The sequence below is a fragment of the Notolepis coatsorum genome, assembly GCF_963971535.1.
Source record: "Notolepis coatsorum genome assembly, chromosome: 18".
Taxonomy (NCBI): domain Eukaryota; kingdom Metazoa; phylum Chordata; class Actinopteri; order Aulopiformes; family Paralepididae; genus Notolepis; species Notolepis coatsorum.
In genome coordinates, this window is record NC_140182.1 from 92,879,724 (window position 1) to 92,895,877 (window position 16,154).

The window sequence follows — 16,154 nt, forward strand, 5'->3', positions numbered from 1 at the left end:
GAGGATGGCTTCGGTCTTACTGCCAATAAAGTTTTCAATCAATCAGACAAATGTATAGAAAAGCTTTTATTATAACCATATAACAAAAAATTATATTGTTTATGAAAATGTGTTAGCCCTATGCTTGACTTTTATTTTAGGCATGGCAACAAATAAAATAATAATAATCAAATGAATAAATAAAATATTAAATAAATAAATAGGCTACACGTCTCTTTTTGTGTTACAAATTGTGCTCACCGATATGAACATAGGACTCTTTACTTACTTAAAAAAAGGAAACATCAAGAAATATGTTTATGGTATTCCATCATGCCATGTGTGTTTTTTTTATATATTTTATAATGCTCATGATTATTGCTGAAGTCTGAGTCATACAATACCCACTGGCTTTCATCTTCAACAGACTAACTTGACTAAAAAGTTTAAGAGACAGCACTCACTGTATCTCTCAAACAAAGCTCCATGTTCTCCAGTAATATCTCCATAATCTGAGTTTGCAATGCATGTGTCGTGTCAGTTGATTCTTCCAATTACGTCACACCGCTAGCACCCACCTCCTGCTGTTCTTACCACCAATCGGCAAGCGCTTATTCGTTTTTTACTTCCGGGAAGTTCGCCATTGATTTTCACAAGAGATCAACAACAAACATAACGAGCTCCCCGCGGCCCACGAGTAGGCTACCAGCGCTCCGCAGGAGTACTAAAACAAGGCATAATGATTTTACTGCAACGAATGTTATAATAAAAGCTTTTCTATAAATTTGTCTGATTGAAAACTTTATTAACAGATTGCAGAATGGGTACAATTCAGTACGGGCTCTCTGAGCAAAGTAAGGAAGTGAGAGATATGAATGAGTAATGCTTGCTATGGTCGACTCGGGTAAATATGCTGATGTTATTGAACGTGTAACTATATAACGTTAATGCCACAAAACGAATGCCTTTGTTAATCATAAGTAACTTTGATGCAGTAGCGTGTGTGTGTGGGGGCGGCGTTGTGCAGGTCGCTTGACTGAAACATTTTTCAAAGTTTTGAATGTGTGGACCAGATTGACGCGACACAAATTGACTATCGGCTACTGCCATCGGCAAACTTGAGCTTATCGGCCGATGGCAGTCAACAAGGCACTTATCGGCCGATACCGATACCCGACCAATATATCGGTGCACCCCTATTTAAAGGAATTATTACATTTTGATAGAAAATACCTGCCGGCCGCGCGCCACACGGGAGATTGAAAGAAAAAAGAAAAAACACAAGCTGCCGCGTCTCATCACCGAGAGCCGAGAGGGAGAGAAAGGAAGAGAGAGGGAGGGAGAGGGAGAGAGATGGAGAGAGAGGGGGCACTTGGGGGGGGGGGGGGTACCTGCCGGCCGCGCGCCAAACGGGAGATTGAAAGAAAAAGAAAAAAAACACAAGCTGCCGCGTCTCATCACCGAGAGGGAGAGAAAGGAAGAGAGAGGGAGGGAGAGAGGGGGCCTTGCCTGTCTTTTTTTTTTCTCTCTCTCCCTCTCCCACCCCCTCCCCCTCTCTGCCGCGCGCGGACTCATCACAGAGAGGGAGAGAAAGGAAGAGAGAGGGAGAGAGGGGGCCTTGCCTGTCTTTTTTTTCTCTCTCTCACCCCCTCCCTCTCTGCCGCGCGCGGACTCATCACAGAGAGGGAGAGAAAGGAAGAGGGAGGGAGGGAGACAGGGAGCCTTGCCTGTCTTTTTTCTCTCTCTCTCTCACTCTCACTCTCACTCACACACGCTTATGGGCGGAGCCAGGCCATAACAGCCTGATTTCTTGAGGCTGAAAAATGATGGTTTTGAGTACTTGATTAGAAATATAAAACAATGCATTTTTTGAAAAGAAAACTTACAAATGTCTTCAATAGACTAACAGGAATTGTGTAAAGTTGCCCAAATAGTGCTAGGAATAGCAGTACATAGCCCCTTTAAAGTATAAACATAACCATGTCACAACAGCATTTATAATGTATATTATCATCAATACGTTAGTTTACCAATAGGTTAAAGTGTTATTAGATAGATTTTCATTTTTGTCTTAGTCTTGTTTAGTTCGCGAAAGTGGACCATTTTGGAAAATTTTAACGTTCGGAATTGTAGTTTTTTTGCTGCCATTTTGTAGAGGACACCGACAGCTTTAGATGAGCGTTGGAATTTTCTTAATATCCTATTCTGGATAATAAACCACAACACTTAACGTTATTGACATATATTGAAGCGCAGTTAGTTTCTGTTCCCTATTTTTAGCATGTAGCAACAATTAGATTTGAATTTTTTTTCAAAACGGTTGCACCCTGATCAAAATTAAAAAAAGCTACTGTACGTACAGTAGATTTCATTATCTGTTCATGCACGCCTGGTGATACTAAATCCAAATTGAACTCTGCCATTTGAAATATAAGATTTGGCACAATCCATAAATGTGCGAATTGGCTATAATAAGGTTATAAGCCTGCTATTCTATATTCTTTAATAATATTTCAAATTGCATTGGTCCGGATGGGAGAATTCAGTACTGTATCTACAAAACCTTCTGTTTAATCATCTTCCCTTTATTAATTTCCTTAGATCTTTTGAACACATGATCTCAAGAAGGTACTGAATGGGCAGTTTTTCATGTATGGTCATTATTAGCATGGTGTTATTCACTGTCAAAGAAAAAAGAAAAATCATAATTCTATTCTCATCACAATTTAAGCAAGCCTAGTAATAGACACAATATTTCTGACACTGGGAATACATTCACTGAGGTCCATAGATGTCCCTAGATACAAAGAATATGCAAATGGGCCTTGTAGAAGTGGAGCAATATTCCATTTACTTAGGTATGTATTTTAGGTGGATTTTCAGAAAATAGGGCTAGGGCTTAACGGGTTAAATATTCCAATGTGGTTATTGTTCACTATATATGTATGCTGTACAGATTTATGTAAAGATCATGCAATAAAAGGTATTAATGAATATCTACTAGACATTAACGGATGTTATTTACCTAATTTGTGGCTTTTATACTATTTGAAATATATAGGATTGGATGATCATTTCCAGGGCTATTGAACTTTAAATACCTTTTTATGATCTACAGAGAATGGCTCTGAGTGTAATCTGTGCTCTTTAGGTTTGTCAGGTATGGGGGCCATGAACGGAGGGCTGGGAGCATCCATGGCCAATGGTTCAGCAGCTAGTTCCATGGACGCCCTGACCCAGGCATACTCGGGGATGCAGCAGTACACAGCCTCCGCCCTGCCCTCCCTCTACAGTCAGTCCCTGCTGCAGCAGAGTGCTATCGGCAATCAGAAGGAAGGTCAGTAGATCTCTTTTCACAAATTGCACAGATTTAGGTGGTTTTCGACGTCTAAATCACAGGTGCAATTATTTGTAACACGGAGGCAGATAAATTACACTTTTGCAGGGCCTTGGGCCAAACAAATGCTTTTGAACAATGATCATTTAGAATCTGAACAAGTATTAGCATTTAGCAGTAGTTTCACACACAACCTTTTTGCTAAACTGCTCCACACAAGAGATTAGATTCAAATATATTGTCATTATACAGCACAAGTACAGTACAACGAAAATAGGTTTGGTGATTTAAACTGGGTATAAAATATATAAATTGGTACTGCGTGTAGTGCTAATCAGATGTATGTAGTGATACAGGTATAAAGACGGTATGGTCGTAGTCGGTAGGTAAGGGATATGTACAGATATAGATATAGTATCTACAAGGTAAATGCGGAAATGTGCGTATCAAGGCAAGTGGTCCAATCACAGAGCTTATGGTGCTCCGTTACCCTACGATCAGTTACATTTTGGGAGAGGTGCATGATCGCATTTTCACATTCAAGTATAAATTAGACTTTAGTTGAGCCAGGTTTTTTTGTCTAACTTGCATCTCTTTGTTTTACCTTTATCCGTGTAGGACCTGAGGGAGCCAACTTGTTTATCTACCACCTTCCCCAGGAGTTTGGGGACCAGGACATCCTGCAGATGTTCATGCCTTTTGGAAACGTGGTCTCTGCCAAAGTCTTCATCGACAAACAGACCAATCTGAGCAAGTGCTTTGGTATGTAATTCTCTATCTAGTAGATATACAAGATGAACCATCTGAATTGACTAATCCCAAGCTCCACCCTCTCTTAGCTTGACTGAGGAAAGCAATGGTTGTGATTGGAGGGTCAAGAAAAGAGGGCGGCACTTGGGATCGGTCAATGGGGGACATTCATAAAGCAACGTGTCGCACTTCTTCAGACTAATGGGGACACATGTCATTGTTGGAGACAACCATCATCGTTTTATTGCCTAGCAACACATTTTCTGATCTTTCTGTGATCACCAAGAATACTTGGATACAATGTAGCATTAGCTATAACTGGGATGGTTAGCTAGCTTGATGAACAGCTACTTGCCAACATGGTGCAATATTTGCTTCACAGTGCAACAAAAGAAACGAAGGAGACAGCTTTAGCTTTTCGCAGTAAAGCAGCTGGCTACTGAATGTATTCATACGACGATCATAATGTTAGTTGCCAAGCAGTAGAAGGACGAAGGCTGTCTCCAGCAATCGTTTAACTCGTTCCTGTCTGTTTGCATTTTAGCTGCTTGATACAGAATTTATATGTTCCCCTTGGTTTGATTTGGTGCTTAAGTCTGGCTCTGAAAATGTGTTTCTATCAACGTAGGTGCTAAAGCAATATCATACCAACGTATGTTGCATTTTAGTGCAGGTTGGAAGGCACAGTTAGTTGGTCCCTGAATTCATAGGGCTTCAGTTTGGCACTGTGTAACACCGTCTTTGTAGGGGTTTGTCATTCTGGAATGTTATTTAGGCACTGGGATAAAATTACATAGGTTCTCGTTGCTGGGGTTTAAAGTCTTAAACAAACTGTTTAAGTGGCTAAGTGGGGCAGTGGGCAAGGCGCTCGCCACTAATGCAGGAGATGCTGGGTTCGAGCCCAGCTCTCGGCATTGCTACCAGCTTGGCTGGTCGTTCATACTAATACAATTGGCAGTATTAGGGGGTGGGAAGCTGGTGGGTGGGGATCGGACGTTGTGGACAGCGACTCCTACAGGTCGGTTGGTGCGCCTGTGCAGCAGAATCGGGAAGCAACGAGGGCGGCGTGTGTCCCTCCCATGCAGACCCTTGCTGCTGAGAGATTGCGCTGTTCAGGTGAAAAGATGCGACAGCTGCCTCCTCGTGTACTGGAGGGGACACGTGATGCAAGGCTTGGTCCACATTGCAGCCGACCTGTGGGAGGCATGGCCTAACAGCGTTCGAGACAGGGGAGGGTAGAATTGGACAATACGAAATTGGGATGGGAGAAAAAATTTAAAATGGGAGAAAAAGTAGACAAAAAGAAAATTACACAAGTGACACAAGTAATCAATTAGCTAGCTGTGCATCAGTTTTCCCCACAGATTGAGAATTTACTTGAGTGGGTGGCGTGGCATGTGGCGACGCTATGGATGTCGGTGCGATTATAGAGAGGGAGAATGGCTTATAGAAGACTTGACAATAATAAATATTTCACTTCATTAGCTGAAATTTTCTAAAACCATTAGCTGTTCAGAGAGCGAGAAAGGGGGTCTCTCTCGCTCGCCCTCTCCCATTCCATACTGTTGGAGCTGTAGTGCAAACCAACTAACTACAGTAATGTTGCCCAGAGGACTGCTCCGCTATGAGCTGCTCCAGGGTTAGTTTAACTGTTTTGGGGCCAGCTTAGTTAACGTTGGGCATACAGGGATGGCGAGGATGCAAAGCATGTTGGACCCATTGCTCGTATGGCTGTTGGTGGGAGTGGCACTGGCTCAAACCCACACAGCAGAGTTTTCACTGCACACAGAAACAGTAACTCGCGAGAGTTGTCACTAGGGTTGGGTACCAAACTCTGTACTTTTAAGGGTACCGACCGAATTACGTCAGTACTCCTGAGTACCGATTCACATTGGATCAATCAGTGCCACATTTCGGTACCTAAGACCTGTCCAGTTAGAAAATAATCCGCCAGCTGTGGTGCTTCCGGGTTGGCCGATCGTCCATACTAACACAATTGGCAGTGTTAGCGGGTTGGAAACCCGGTGAGGGTGGGTCTTGGTCGTTGTAAACAGCGACTCCTACAGTTTGGTCGGGGCGCCTGCACAGCAAGGGAAGGATCTAGGAGAGGTAGTGTGACCTTCCACACGTTATACTCTCCCAGTGAGAGTCCGTGCTGCCAGGTGAAAAGAAGCGGTGGGCTGGTTACACATGTGTCGGAGGAAGCATGTGATAGTCTCCGCCTTCCCGGACCGACGGTAGGGGGTAGAGTGCGCAACGACCAGGAAGGGGATTGGGAATTGGCATAACGACTAACATTGGGAGGGGAGAAAATCGGGGGAAAAGGGAGGAAAAAGATAATAATAAAAAATAATAATAATCCGAATTCCAATGACGAGCAATTGTCATTTCATAATAGACAGACCAGCGTGGACCTTCAATTTTAGAAGCTATGACATCAGCTGAGCCAGTCTCTCTCTCTACGTTCAATTATTTTTAAGTAGCCAAACGTTACACTATGAAAACGAACTAGATAATTGATGATGAGAAACATTTTACTTCATTAGCTGAAATATTCTAAAATCATTAAGTCTGCTATAAGCCATTCCCTTTGTGTGTGTGCACGTGCGTGCGCAAATGGTTGTAGGAACGGTTTGGTAGAAGGGCGGCTACGTGGCGTAGTGGGCAAGGCGCTCGCCACGAATGCGGAGACGCTGGGCTCGCCTGTTCGAGCCCAGCGCTCCACATTGTTTTCAGTTTAGCTGGTCGTCCGTACTAATACACATTGGCCGTATTAGAGGGTGGGAAACTGATGGGTGGGGATCGGGCATTGTGGACAGCGACTCCTACAGGTCGGTTGGTGCGCCTGTGCAGTAGAATCAGGAAGTGTCGGGGGCAGCGTGAGCCTCCCACGCGTTACTCCTCGCCACTGAGATCGAGCTGCGCAGGTGAAAAGATGCGACTGCTGTTACCTCAAGTACCGGAGGGGACTTGTGCTATGTATGACTTAGTCCACATTGCAGCCGGCTTGTGGGAGGCAAGAAACAGCGTTCGTGACGGGGGAGGGTTGAATTGGATGATACGAAATTGGGATGGGAGAAAATATAGAAAATGGGAGAAAAAGTGGATAAAAAAAAGGAACGGTTTGGGAGAGGAACGTAGGGAGAGGTTTTAGTTTGTGTGGTGTGGTAACAATGTTGAAATTGAGAAGTTTAGAACTGAAATAATTTTTATTTATTATGAAAGTACCGAAAAAAGGTACCGTCGGGTATCTGTATCGGTACCCAAACCTACCTGTCACAGGGCAATGCCGAACATGGGGCTGAGGCAAGCATGCAAGGTGCCGACCTGCTCATCGGGAGCAATTATGGGTTAAGTGTGTTGCTCAACACACTGCCAGGAGGAGCGGGAATCTAACTGGGAACCTCCAGATTACCAGATGACTGCCCTACCTCCCGAGCCACTGTGTAGGATAGTCCCGCAGGGAATGGAGTAATTCATTTAAAAGTTGGTGTGTTGCTACACCCTCCAAAAACAGCATGTTCAATACAAGGGAAGAGTATAAATAATTGATTTAGATACAACTTTTAACTACCATGTTCCATAGAACTCAAGGAAGTCATAGAATTGTTGAAAAGATACTAAATGGTCACCTTTTAACAGCCTTGGGGTCTGAACAGTATGTTGGGACCTTTTTGATAAGAAAAATGGGGTCCCTGGAAAATGTCAATCAAATCAAAATGACTGTTTGAAATCCAACACTGCTGCCAGTGTATCAACAGCTTGGTTTCTGTCCGACTTGTGTTCATGCTCTCCGTCATGACGTGAACTCACAATGTTCACATGTTTGTAAATGCTGGGGGAGACGTAGGAATATTCTGACCTCAATGTAGTTGTCACCTGCCAGAAAAGATGTTTTTTAAAGCAACCCGTTTGGCTCAACCCGTCTTCTCCTTTCCACTCCTCAGGCTTTGTCAGCTATGACAATCCGGTGTCAGCGCAAGCCGCCATCCAGGCCATGAACGGCTTCCAGATCGGCATGAAGAGGCTGAAGGTTCAGCTGAAGCGCTCCAAGAATGACAGCAAACCCTACTGATCCTCCCCCCCCCCCCCCTCCCCAGCTCTCATGTTAGCACTGCTAGGGTAAGTTCACCCCCCCAAGCCAAGGTCACCACAGCAGAGACTTGCAGGGGGAGGAGGGGGTGGGGGGTGGGACGCTCGTCTTAACCCATGCTCACCAGTGGAAGGAGACTCATCCTATTCTTAAAAAAACTTAATAATAATAAAAATTTAAAAAATTTAAAATTGGTTATGATCTTTCCACTTTTTTATCGTATCCCATACCTTCAGTTTTCACCATGTAATTTCAGTCGTACAAAAAGTGTTTTTAATTTATATGATTTATTTATGACTCATCACTGGAGCCAGTGTTTCGATGGAATATTTTGTGTAATATAATGAAAGAGAAGCATCAGGTGCATTTCCATGCCATTTCATTGCCTTTAGGTCAAGCTAGACAGGTTGACTAAGGATCGGTCATTTGTCTGAAAAAGGCCGAAGCTAGTTTCCATTAGACCCCCCAAGCCCAGAACTTCAGCCGTCGTCTTTAAATGTAGTGTGTTGTGTTCATCCGTTTGTCACCCCTAATATGTGAAAATCTCCTTTGCACTCTACCTTTCAATCTCTCTCTCTCTCTCACTCTCTCTATCTCTCTCTCTCTCTCTCTCTCTCTCTCCATTCTCTCTCATTCTCTTTATCCAAGCCATGTTAAGCTAGGCTACCTCTTTTCTCTTTATTAACAACTTCTTCCAATCATTCCATCCATCCTCCCAAGTCTCCCACAAGGGACTGGTTCCAGATGGATCTATTTGGGTGCCAAGTATACTGTTTGTGCGTGCATGTTGGAGTTTACCATACATCTGGTGTTGTCACTTCCTTAAATCTCTGTATTGTTTTGTGTGTTGTGCCTCATGGTTGAAAGGTTCTTGTGCTGTGGCTCTAACTTTCTCTCTCTCTCTCTCTCTCTCTCTCTCTCTCTCTCTCCTCTCTCTCTCTCTCTTTCTCCTTTCTCTCGACCTCTCCTTCTTTATGTGTTTTTTCTTCCTTTTAGAACAAATCTCCATGCCTGTTTGCTCATCATTAGCCTAGCATGTCTCCATGGTGTTGAAAGCCAAGCCAAACTCCTGGCCTCATCATCCTCCCATTGTTTGTGATGTCTCTCTAAGCTCGCCTGACCAATACCTGGCCCACCCCACTGACCCTTGTCCTTAGCTCAACCTGATTTCTGCATGTATATTCCTTTTTATTTTGGTTTTTCTGTATAAAAACACAAAACATAAATGTGACGGTGGGAGGGGGAAGTCAAGTAAATCAATGTGAAAACTTACCTGCTCAAATTGATTTAAGAGACTATTTTTTAGCAAATGTTTTAAAGCCTGTGGGATTTCATTTTATGATTTTGTTTTTGCTTGTTTTTATGTTGCTTTCTTTTTACCTCTCTCAGTAAAGTTCACTTGAAAGTTGAAATACAGGGATTGGCACACAGCTGTGCTATTTGGTGCCATTAGCAATATTTTGGCTTCTAAAACAAATGCTATAGACCACTTTCCAACACTTTTGAAAGTCTGATGATCAGAAAACCCCTCAGTGCTCTGTAATTGTTTCTACATTTTGCGGGCAGTGTAAAGATTTTCACCAAGGCTGTTTAAGAAAAAGTATCTTTTGTTTTTCATTTATGAAAGTATTCAGTGTATTTACCTTTTTTTTTCTTTTTTTCAAAACTATTGACGGCACAATAAAAGGTACATTTGCTCTGTCTAGAGGAATGACTACCTACATGAGTCAACTTTTTTAGAACTGATTCACAAATAGACAATCTGTGGTTTAAATGCACACTTAGATTACCTATATTTTATACCATTGAATCTATAGAAGTTTAACTAACAGAAACCCGGGCAAAGTTGGGTTTTTTGTAGATTATGTTGTAATGACATCTATGTTTGGGGGGGGGGTCTTAAGTGTATCACATTTTTAAAGAGGACTAAACATCAGTTTGCTCGTCAACACAGCCTTTAAGTGTCATTTCTAGTGAAGTAATTGCATAAGTAAAAAAAGAAAAATACAAAAAAAAAGTCCTATCTGCATTAGTTGTGATTCTAACCTCTGGAAAATAATTATTTTCTTTGAAGCGTCATTTGTATGGTCACATCTTGAATATATAGACTCTTCTCTTTCTTTCTCCATTTAGAAACGAACAGTTCAATTTAGTGTTAAATTTCTACGGTACATCTTGTTGAATTTTGGTGATTTTCTTGTTAATAAGTTGATTAATGAATATTTTCACTTCTGTTTAGTATGAATGCCTCATATTGAACGATAATAATTTACAATGTCTGTTAATAACCTAGATGCCAGACGATGTTTTTCTTTTTGTCGTTGTAAGTGCCCATGTGTCAAACTCAAACATAGCGTTTTTTTGTTTTACACAATACCTTTTTTTTTTTTTTTTTTTGTGATTGTACCCAATTTATCCCACAAAGAGACGTGCAGTTGTGCACATACATACATACACCACTTGACACAAAATGCACACGCTTTCTGTGACAGCCTATGTGGGAGCCCCTGAAGGAGAGATGACTTGAACACAACACGCAAGCTGTGGGTTTCTGCACGTTTTTTTTTTTTTTTCTTTTTTAACACACTCTGACATTTTCATTTGCTGATTAAGTCGTTTAGTGTACTTTTCTAATATATTTAAAATAATTTCCTCAATACGCGGTAATAGTACTAAACTCACCAAAACAGTGTTTGTTTACAAATGCAATCTATTTTCTTTTTCCAAACAAGGTTTACTCTATATGTCGGCGCGAGGGTGGATTTTGTTTTGTCAGTCGTGTACTGCAAGATGAGACGGCCCTGAAATATTACAACTACGCCACATCGGCCCCAAAGAAAGGTTCCCAAAAATTGCGTGAGTGATGGCGCTGAAGAGTTGTCAACTCAGGGTTTTAATGCTTGTTGTTATTACATCACACAAGGGGTTGAGACACAAAATGCACAGTTGTTACCGTTAAAGATACTTCTTTGGTTTGGGTTTTTTCATCCTTTCTCCAATTACTTAAAATTCCAAAATTGTACCAAGTGTGAGATGGCACTCCGGAGGGTTAGTTGTGTATTTTGTTGGCGAGAGGGGAGTTGAGCACAATTATGGGGAATAGTTACTTTTGCAAAAAGTTGTATGGGTGAAATACATCCCAGGTTACCAAGGTACCACTAATTTCACTTTTAATATGGGCATGTGCTTTTTGCAGTGTTTTTATATCCAAATGCAATACAATATTCAAAGTGCCATATACGTCTAGAAACTGCCTACACATACTATTAGGCCTTGGTTAGATTGCTGCAGTTTGCCTTTGTCTTGACTATTTATGCCAGTGCTCTTGTCACCTGCTGATGTCCCCCCCCCCCCCCCTACTCTGCATTGAGTTATTGATCATGTGTATTGTGATGTACTAAATTTGAACAAAATTGGTAAAGATTCATGTAGATATACAATAAACAACCGTAAATATTTCAAGGATAATCCTCTTGTTAGTGAGTGGACAGAATGGGTGTACTGTAACACTTTATGATACAAACCACAGACGATGTATAGTGTACAATATTTAAATGTAGTCTCGTCCAAACATTATTCATGAGAATAATCATTATCTTTTCTTTTCTTTTTTCTTTTTATAAACGAGGACCAAAAAAATAAACAAAACTCTGGTGCCATGTTAATCAGACCAGACATGGTAGGGTTACAGAGCGGTCAACACTGAACTGACTAGCTCTGTAGCTGTATAGTAGGTGTAAAGTAAAGTGTTACAGTATAAGTTTGAATTAAAGCACAATGGTACACATTGGTCAGAGTAGGAACTTGAGACTCTCACTTCTGGGGCTTCCATCACAAATACCATTCTATCTTAGTATCTCAATAAACACTTTCTTTGGTTCTTTCATATTCTTGAAGTGCTAGTTTGACAGTGTGGTAGCTTTGCATCTCTAGATATTGTCTTGGTAAAAAAAAATCTTATCCTGTATTATTTTCTTGTCTGATAATTGATATGACTTTTATTCATGTTCCACAAATGATTTGATAGATGTTTGTGTCGTCTTGAGAAAAAGCCAAAGTTGGTGCATCTTGATGTGATCTGTATACATACAGTAGTTTTCCGTTGATCAACTTTTTGAACTGGGTGGGATTTGAAAAAAACAAAATGAGAAAAAACAGGCTTTCCAATTTCTACAACTGGTTGTTCATATGTATTTTGTACCAGTGAAGCTTTTTATATTGGAAATTAAAGAAAAAATCTATATTGGGAAAAAAAATTGTCTGGCCTCTCAATGTGGCCTTGTCTCGACTAGGTCTTGAGTTTGGCCTCTTGGTGGTGTCAAGCAATTTTTGGTCATTAGTTTTGTCTCTAGAAATATGCTTGGTTTGATTTAATTTACTTAATCTCTACATGTTCCTCACTTTGATATTCAGTTTAATTTTGAGGGGGGGTTGGGGATCCTCTTAATCGTGGTAAGTTTCATGTTAGTATTGTGCTGTCCACATGGTTCAATGGTCATCAAGATTTAGACGACTTGTGTGGATAATTGTCTTAGTTTGATAGAAGTTAATTATCTGTTGTTTAGTTTGGGCTTTGCTTTTACCTGTGTAGACTTTTCTGTTTTCCCATAGCGGAGTGTGTAGACGGAAGTCTCAATGTTTTTTTGGTCAATGTTTGTTCATGTGTGGTGTGTTTCTTTGCCTCTGTCTCCAAATTAAACCATTTCCCCTAATATTGAATGTGTCTTTGTGTGTTGTGTAGTCCTAGTGCTTGTCCGGTGTTGTAAAGACATTTACAAACTCCCCAGTGTGTCATGTCTCCCTAACTTGTTTCTCCCCATTGTGCTTATCTTTGCTTATTATTTGTCAAGCAGTCGCAGACATGGGAAGCTGTACGTATATTGTTATTCTAATATACACTACATGCACCCTTATGTTTTTGGGGCTTATTGTGGGAACCCATGGTGGATATTGTACGTTTGTCTGAATGATCTGCATTTTAGAATGTATCCCACGCAATGTATCTGTATTCTTGGACAGAATTAAGTAACATTATTCCTATCATTTAGACCAGTGGTTCTCAACCCTTTTCTTTTTCTTTCATGTCAAGGACTGTCCAAATCAATACACATTGAGCTGTGGACCTCCCATTTGTTAAGATTCTGTCTCGGGGACCCCCACCTGAGAGGATTTAGTTATTCCATAAATGTATACTGTAATTGAGATAACAGTGGATAGTGTGAAACCGATTATCAGAATAGTTACTCTTAATACATTCTCTCATTGGGCTAACTTATAGTGAAAATAACCTATTCTTCTGGGGACCCCCTGGAACCTCCTCCTTAAGGACCCCTGAGGGTCCCCATACTTGTTGAGAACCACTGATTTAGACCAATAATATTTGCAAATTACCTTTATCCAATGTGTTTTAGCAGTTTTCCCTGGATATTGGATATCCAAAAATTACTCCAGGGATGCTACACTATGGGCAGGCAGGCCTGTGTGCTGACCTCTTTTGAGGAACACTCCCAACATTTTGGGAAATACACTTATTGGCCATCTCCCCCAGGTGCAGACAAGATTTACACCAGTTTAATCTCTGTGTCCAGTAGCCCCAGAGAAAGGTACAGCTGCACAGGGCCTGGAAGCATTAAGGGAGCAGCTAGCCTAACTCCTGCAAGAGTGGAACAAATGCAACAAACTTCAAAACTGGTAACAATCCTAGTCTGGGGATCGGCATTACCAATTGTTTGGGTGTTCCTTTTAAGAAACGTATGCGTGTGTAGAGTGAAAACAGCATTTACAGAGGAGGAACTACTGGCAGAGCGGACAAGTGAACAAGGCCAGGGAGGCTGAATCATCCGAACCGGTCGAACAGACTGAGGTTTGTTGAGGTAACATTAAATAAGACAGTTCTGGAGTTGTTGGGAGGTATATATCTTTTGATGGAGCTAGGCTAACTGTTTCGAGTCCTTGTGCTAAGCTGGGCTATTGTAGCATCTACCTGCTGTAGTGCTATACGGAGAGAGACTACTACATATCTGACAGGCCCTCTAGAGACAACTACATGTCTGACAGGCCCTCTTGTGGTTCGACGAAGACGGAGCAGCGTGATTTTTTTCCCCGTAGCATTTGTGTGCGAACACGCTCTCTGAGTTGGTTAAGGTTAAGAGTTTGTCTTAGAGCAGGGTGATAGAACACAAGCCTTGATTCCAAACTCTAACCGTAACCAACTTCGAAAGAGTCGCCTAAGCTTAACCTGTGATAAACTAGGCATTAGGTAGTTTGCAGGCTGTTAGACCCGGAAATAATCGCAGAACTTGCCGTCCCACGATTGGCGCACCGGAAACGTCAGTGACCAATCAGATCGCACCAGAAACGGCAGTGGCCAATCAGTAGTTTGCAGGCAGTGACATTGTTCAGAAGGTCTCGGTCCGCCTCACAGATTTCTATGTGAACGCAGGCGAACCAAATGAAGAATGCAACAATGTTGCAACTTCACCCCCAGAACCGCACAGAGTCCACCAAAACTATATGTGAAAGCGACCTTAACACTTTGGGTGCCATGGGTTAAATTCATTATATACCATAGGTTGCCGGCTCTATTTGTCTATGGAGAAGTACCCCTTCTTTGCATGGCTATAACTTTTTTAATTCTATTGCTACATTGCCATTATTAGGGCCCATTCAAAGTCCTATATGTATTGTTCATTGTGTAGCAACGTTAAACTTTTTCATTCACATATTCATAGTAAAGTATGGTCTAATGTATAAGTATGTTTTCATCTCTTTCTGCCGCTTTCTCCAGAACGTGATCTATAGCCCCAAATACATTATATTGATGATGAAATACATTTTGATGGCAATCGGAGCGATATAAAAAATGTCAATTGGACGTACTGCTAGAATGATCTACGTATGATCTGATGATGACCGGATGGGCGGGGGATCGTTTATAATTCCGTGGGCAGCGTTATATCATTCATCTAGTGTGGGTGATATGTTCATCATAAGAGTTTATATGGAACACGTTCAAAAATAACGTTGAATCTTACCGGATCTTCCTCGCGCCGTTGGACGATCAGCGTGGTGTAGACCGTTTTCGATTATGGGATGTTTATCCTGATGAACCATTTACAGCTTGTATAATACTATATACGTCCAAATCATGTTGTTTATCGAGTTATTGGCAATGGATCGCTATATAATGTGACGAGCCAGAGTGCCGGCAGCCAAACCGAGTGCCCGGAAGTAATATGGCCGACCAGCACAACCTCCACAGCACTTCCTGTTTGGCGATTGCGCCGATCGGCCACCAGATGGCGCTCCTGAACCGCCAGAGAGCTCAGTGGGTCCTCCTGGTGGATCTCAGGCCAGCGGAGGGGAAATATGAATCCGATCACAGATTTTTGAAATATTGATATTAAAGACGCTGTACAGCGTCCTTCGGCAACTTGAGCATGGCCGGGAATGGCGCTGTAAAGCGTTTCCCGGCAGTTAAAGTGTTAAAGGCCTTTTTTTTTTATTTATTTTTTTACAAACCGCTTGAATCATAGCCACGTTAATAATGCTTGTAGTAAACCAACCCGTTTGTAAATCCGTCAATATTTCAGCGAGTTATGAGTATTTTTGTCTGTGCAGCTCACTCACCCTTGAGCCTTGAGGGGGCTGACTCGAGCAAGATGGCGGCGGTTCAGTGACGCTAGTGACGCCGCCTTAAGCTATCTAGTGTTCTATATAGATATAGATATCTATGGTCCCACGATTGGCACACATGTCACATGACCAGAAACGTCAGTGGCCAATCAGATCGCACCAGAAACGGCAGTGGCCAATCAGATTCGCAAAACGCGAATGCGGAAGCATGAACCGGTTAGGCTTCGAATAGACGCAACGCGTTATTTTTTTTCGTAGCCGCAGTTTGCGGAGACGCTCTCTGATTGGCTAGCCGCGTACAGCGAAGCCCCTCTCTGATTGGTTTAGCTCCTCACGGCACAGGCTCACTGCTGACGAATG

General features: G+C 41.9%; 1 protein-coding gene across 3 annotated transcripts in view; it reads left to right on the top strand.

Annotated features, from left to right (window-relative positions):
- celf2 (cugbp, Elav-like family member 2) overlaps window positions 1–12,868 on the top strand; it is a 106,488-nt gene extending 93,620 nt beyond the window's left edge. For 2 of the 3 annotated variants that reach the window (XM_084335412.1, XM_084335414.1), the window contains 3 exons: window positions 3,131–3,316; window positions 3,935–4,078; window positions 8,014–12,868. In XM_084335412.1, coding sequence (XP_084191538.1) covers window positions 3,131–3,316; window positions 3,935–4,078; window positions 8,014–8,141 — 458 coding nt within the window. In that variant the 3' untranslated portion in view covers window positions 8,142–12,868. The remainder of the gene's footprint in view (window positions 1–3,130; window positions 3,317–3,934; window positions 4,079–8,013) is intronic. The other variant, XM_084335413.1, reaches the window with a different exon arrangement.
- The last annotated feature ends 3,286 nt before the right edge of the window (window positions 12,869–16,154 follow it).